This window comes from Etheostoma cragini, chromosome 14 (genome assembly GCF_013103735.1).
Source record: "Etheostoma cragini isolate CJK2018 chromosome 14, CSU_Ecrag_1.0, whole genome shotgun sequence".
NCBI lineage: Eukaryota > Metazoa > Chordata > Actinopteri > Perciformes > Percidae > Etheostoma > Etheostoma cragini.
In genome coordinates this window covers 24,154,220-24,160,442 of record NC_048420.1, presented here as the reverse complement: position 1 = coordinate 24,160,442, position 6,223 = coordinate 24,154,220, and the positions used below count along the sequence as shown (strand labels likewise).

Sequence of the window (6,223 nt, the reverse complement as noted above, 5' to 3'; positions counted from 1 at the left end):
CCCTAACCTTAACCATCAAACCTAAATGCCTAACCTTAACCCTCACCCTAACCCTAACCTTAACCTAACTCTAACCCTCCTCCTAAAACCAAGTCTTATTCCTCAAAAAGCCCTTTAACGTTAAGGGGACCAGCATTTTGTCCCCACAAAGTTGTCAGGACCCCATAAGTATACTGTATTCACAGTATTTGGTCCCCACAAATGTAGTTAAACAAAGCACACACACACACACACACACACACAAACACACACACACACAGGATAAAGGTCTCAGGTTGAAAGTGGAGCCGGTTGGAGCGCTGTGACCTCCTGTATGTTGACTCTTCTTCTCTCTTCTCTTGTTTGTGTAGTTTCTTTCCAGAGGGGAGGTTTGATTCTAAGGGGGGGGGGGGGGGGGGGGGGGGGGGGGGGGGGGGGGTTTGTACGATGAATGTGGTCCTGATTGCAGCTTTTCACGTCTTTGTGCATGTCTTGTGTGTTCTCTCTGTGCAGTACCGATCCCGACCCCGGCACCCACCAAGCCCCCCACCACCACGCCGCTACCCACAATCCCCCCTGCCAAGGAAGGTAGGAGCTCACTTCATCTTACAGCGTTGACTGTCTCCAGTCTCCGAGCTCGGCAGTTTCATCATGTCTCTAAGTATCTGCGGCGTGATGTCACACACACACACACACACACAGCCGAGTAGCGTCCTAGAAGGGACACTAACCCATGTTTTCATGGGAACAACAGCTAAAAGTATTGTTTATTTCAATTCTATTTTATTTATAAAAAACATTAAATGGATTAAAAAACACTCGCAGTGAATATGCCCTTTTTCAAAAAAAGTGCGACAAAAAAGTTCCTTCATTTTTTCTTGTTTTTCTCCAAAAGTGATTATTTTCACTTTTCAGTAAGTCCAGTTTATTTTTTTTATTTATTTATTTGGGTTTATTTAAATCCCAAAGCGGCGTGTTACTTCAAGTAGAGTCCAGTTTATTTCATCCTTAAAAAGGGAAATTACAGCGCTCATACCCGCCGTAATACTCCTAAAAACTACACATAAATACAAGACAATATACATAAATACACTACAATACTATACATAAATACAAGACAATATACATAAATACACTACAATACTATACATAAATACAAGACAATATACATAAATACAGTACAATACTATACATAAATACAAGACAATATACATAAATACACTACAACAAATACACTATACAGTGCAATACTATACATAAATACACTACAACAAATACACAAATACAGTACAATACTATACATAAATACACTACAACAAATACACAATACAGTACAATACTATACATAAATACACTACAACAAATACACAATACAGTACAATACTATAAAATGTACTTTAAAGTGCTTGTTGTGCTGTCTGATAGTCTGAGGTATAAAAGAAAGCATTCTCTTAGTTAGTACTTAAAGTGAAGAGTTAGAGGTGTGTGTGTGTGTGTGTGTGTGTGTGTGTGTGTGTGTGTGTGTGTGTGGACGAAGCTTAAGCCAACACTGACACTTAGCACACAGAGTAAATAAGCTTGTGTGTTCTCCACACACACACTTAATTACAGTGTGTAAAAACAGATATCTATATATGTGTGTGTGTGTGTGTGTGTGTGTGTGTGTGTGTGTGTGTGTGTGTGTGTGTGTGTGTGTGTGTGTGTGTGTGTAGAGCGGGGGGGGGATAATTTCCAGTTGAAAGGATCACACACACTCAGATTACATGTAATTACCGAGATGAATCTCCAGCAGACGGTGGTTTCAGATGTGAAGCGAGTGTCGGATCGGTGACGGCATCGCCACAAACACGAGATCCACATTCCTCACATGTCTGCCGCCCCCCCGCTCAACGTTTCGATAAAACACTGCGGCGCTGTCACGCTGCAGCGGAGCTGGAACACATCACACAGTAGACCGCAGACTCAAGCCCGCCTGCACATGATAGGGGGCAAAACCACGTTCAAGGGTGCTTCTGCTTCTTCTTCTCCTCCGGGAAAACACAACCACGTTGCATTGTGGTACACGGAATTAAAATGCATGTGTCAAGTGTTTCTTTGGGCTGTGAGGTGTCCACACCTGAAGGACCAGACTTCGGATTTTACTCAAAGTATATTTTATTTTGACCAGTTAATCAGGTACCAGGTCGGTACAGGTAAACACGATGCAGGGGTTTAAAGATTTACAGATTTTTACAGTTTTAACAGTCTATACTGCTAGTGGTAGCAGTATAGGTAAAAAACCTTTAAACACAAAAGAAATGAAAAACAATAATTAAACAGGTATTTAAACCAATTTGGATAAGGTAGTTAACTCATAAGTATTTTTAAATCAGGTAAAGTATTAACTAACAAATGAACCGTAGTAAACCTAGTTCCTACTTCCTTTACCTATACAAAAGGTATTTAGATTTGACACAGTGATAACCTTTTCACCCACAACGATAACCTAATCATTTAAACACCAAACATAAACAACCAAATAAGAGTCCATGTGAGCTTACCGATAGCCCGTCACAATCAGAGTCCCAGTTCCTCACAGTGTTCTCGGCGTCTGCCGTCTTCTTACCGTACGTTCACACCGCCATCCCCTTTGAGCGTCTAAAGTTACCGGAAGTCATTCATTTTCAGTGGAAGCCGGCTTCTCTCAGCTGCAAGGAGCGGCAAATCTGTCGGCGTCGAGTTTTGGGCGTTTTGAGCGTCAATCAGAAAGTTAAAATTGTTCAACTTCATGGTAATGAGCTATGACGCGGTTCAGCGGCAGGCAGCGGCTAACGCCAGCCGCCAATCGGAATATAGACGTCCTTCACGCTGACTGATTCCGGAGAAACATACGATGTAATCTTTCGTTCCTACCAAAACATTTGTTCCGAGGGAAATGGAGGAGAAGGTCATCATCGCCGTTGCTGGGTTTCCCATCATTTATGATATGACGTTGTTTGCGTGTAGGGACCAGTTAAAAAAACACGAGGCTTGGGTTAAAGTAGCCGAGATAGTCGGTGTGTCCTGGACGGTGTCGTGAACCCAAAATCTCCGAGCACGACGTCTTCTCTGCAAATACAGTACAGCAGCAGCACCAAACACAACTACTTCGCGAGGATCCATAATTGTCCAATGATGCACATCGAGGACAAGCGTGAAATATTCACGTAAGCGGGAATGCAATTCAGTTGCTCACGACACAGATTTGACCAATTGCGCTGTACGAACGCCGCCACGTCAGAGCGGCCAAAGCGTCACAAAGCTTCCCCGTACTTTTTGGCAAGCGTCCTTGGCGGGGCGGCCGGAGCTTTTTTGCAGCTCAAGTCGGTGGCGGTGTGAAACGTACAGTTAGTCCAACGCACACCAGTCAAATGACTGATGGGCGTACTTGGAACACGTGGATTAAACCAGGCGCGAGCGTCTGATTGCCCGATTCAGTCCACCTGGTCGAACAGGACGCACGCAGGAGCCATCTGCAGGGCGGCGTGCAGGGGAGACAGCCACACCCCCGCCAGATCACCGAGACAGTATGGGACATCGTATGGACACTCAGATTAGCAGTGTATTGTGGGTATTTTACAGTGAATGAAATGAACTTCATAGTGCAGTATTTCCCCGATTCGGAACGGTTTTCATGGCAGCGAGTGTTTTCTCTTTTTCTCTGAAGACGTAGATACGATCCTAAGGCGTGTTATTAAGTGATATAAGATGAGTTTTAATCTTAAAATAACGTGCAGCATGATTGCAGACTCCCAGCAGCTGAAATTAACCAACCAAACATTAATCTAAACGAGCACTTCTCCCCCGGAGACCCTGATCAATGCACGCCGCAGGCTGGGCTTTTATTGTGAAAGAATATCAGTTCATCAGGTACAAGTGTGCAGTAAACAAAGAGCTGCTGACAGAATTAAAGCCGCGTGCAGATCCATCCGGCAGCAGCTGAAACCTGATTCTCTTAGTGGAGGAAAGTAGTTGGCCGATCGTTTGAAGGAGGCAACTTTACTGAGTTTCTACTCGCTGAGACCAAATCAGTCGCACGGTTTTTTACTCTTTTTATTCCTGAGTCGTCATCCGTCGAGGTTTGTTTGTCGGCACGGCGGTGAAACAGAAATGAAAGCAACGTTATAAAACGAGTGAAACAAAGACGAGAAAAAGGAAAGAGTGCTGAGAAATAAATACTTTATATTCTTATCCGCAGGCAAACAAAAGAAAGTTCACCAAATATAATCCAACCAGGAGAGACGTGATGCAGATATGTAAATGAGGTTTATTGTACAGCTCAATAAAATGTACAAAGTCTTCGGAGATTAGACTCCGTCGCTACATGAATATTTTGTGTATATATATATATTGTATGTATGGGGCTAGAGAAGGAGGTGGAGCCGGAGTAGAGGACTGGAGGTGAAGGGGGGGTGGAGGGTTGAACTTTGTCTGCAACGACAGCTGATAGCAAAGGGAGAAACTGATTTTTAAAAGCAGGGTTGTGACTCAGTGATTGGCCCTTGCACTGTGTGGATGATTCTGATTGGTTAAGCAGGAAGGGGAACACCTCCAACAGCTGATTAGGAGTTAGGTCTTCCTAAAAGGATTTACACTGAGATAAATAACAGCAACAACGTAAAATATATCATATATTTGCTTTTCTTGCTTTTTTCTTGCCAATATCAGATTGTTAAATCACCGAATATCCGTATCGGTGTCGGCCTGAAAGACAGGCTCCGATCTGGTTCTGATGCTGGACTCCTAATCTCCCTCCAGGAACACAAAGTAGAAGCTGATCCCTCTTCTTCTTCCTCTTCCTCTTCCTCTTCCTTTCAGTGTGTAAAGCAGCCAAAGCCGACCTGGTCTTCCTGGTCGACGGCTCCTGGAGTATCGGGGACGACAATTTCCTGAAGATCATCCGCTTCCTGTACAGCACCAGCGGAGCTCTGGACCGGATCGGCCCAGCCGGCACACAGGTACCCCAGACCCACTTAATCTCCAGTCTAAGTCTGTTATTCACACAGGTACCCCAGACCCACTTAATCTCCAGTCTAAGTCTGTTATTCACACAAGTACCCCAGACCCACTTAATCTCCAGTCTAAATATGTTATTCACACAGGTACCCCAGACCCACTTAATCTCCAGTCTAAATATAACACAAAATAACACACAAAATAACACAACAGTTTTATCTTGTTTTAAAATCATAGCTAACATATGCTATTTCTAATCGTTTTTAAATTTTTATTTTATTTCTGGAAATTAACTTGCGACCCCCCCCCCCCTCTCTCTGGCTCGCAACCCCCCTGTGGGTCCCGACCCCCACTTTGGGAATCACTGGTTTACATGACTAATGATTAATGAATTTTCCACTAATATTCCTCTGTATTTGACAAAGTTGTAAATATTTCCGGTGCGTCACAAAGCTCCTTAAGATACCAGCTAATCCTGCACAAATTGGTGCGTAAAACGTCTCCAAAATAAAGTATTTGAACCTCTGAATAAATGAGGGAAATACTTCAAAATATACCACAAAATATACACAACAACACAAAATATGTGTTGTTGTGTTGTGTGTGGTGTTAATGTGTTGTTGTGTTGTGTGTGGTGTTGTGTGTTCCTGTGTTGATGTGTTGTTGTGTGTTGTTGTGTTGTGTGTGGTGTTGTGTGTTCCTGTGTTGATGTGTTGTTGTGTGTTGTTGTGTTGTGTGTGGTGTTCCTGTGTTCCTGTGTTGTGTGTTCCTGTGTTGTGTTGATGTGTTGATGTGTTCCTGTGTTGTGTGTTGTTTTGTTGATGTGTTCCTGTGTTCCTGTGTTGTCTGTTGTTGTGTTGTGTGTGGTGTTGTGTGTTCCTGTGTTGTGTTGATGTGTTCCTGCGTTGTGTGTTGTTGTGTTGATGTGTTCCTGTGTTGTGTGTTGTTGTGTTGTTGTGTGTTGTGTGTGTTGTTCCTGCGTTCTGTGTTGTTGTGTTGATGTGTTCCTTTGTTGTGTGTTGTTGTGTTGTGAGTGGTGTTGATGTGTTGTGTGTTGTTGTGTTGTGTTTGGTTTTCCTGTGTTGATGTGTTGTGTGTTGTTGTGTTGTTGTGTTGTGCGACAGGTCGCCATCGCACAGTTCAGCGACGACGCCCGTACTGAGTTCAAGCTGAACTCGTACGCAGACAAGGAGCGTCTGCTCGACGCCATCAACAAGATCTCCTACAAGGGAGGAAACACCAAGACGGGTGAGTGCACAGCAGGGGGGGG

At 43.7% G+C, this 6,223-nt stretch overlaps 1 protein-coding gene across 1 annotated transcript in view; it reads left to right on the top strand.

Moving 5' to 3' along the window:
* LOC117957217 (collagen alpha-1(XIV) chain-like) overlaps positions 1–6,223 on the top strand; it is a 146,732-nt gene that overhangs the window by 90,787 nt on the left and 49,722 nt on the right. Inside the window, exons 18-20 of the mRNA XM_034892813.1 lie at positions 493–567; positions 4,816–4,955; positions 6,078–6,201. Coding sequence (XP_034748704.1) covers positions 493–567; positions 4,816–4,955; positions 6,078–6,201 — 339 coding nt within the window. The remainder of the gene's footprint in view (positions 1–492; positions 568–4,815; positions 4,956–6,077; positions 6,202–6,223) is intronic.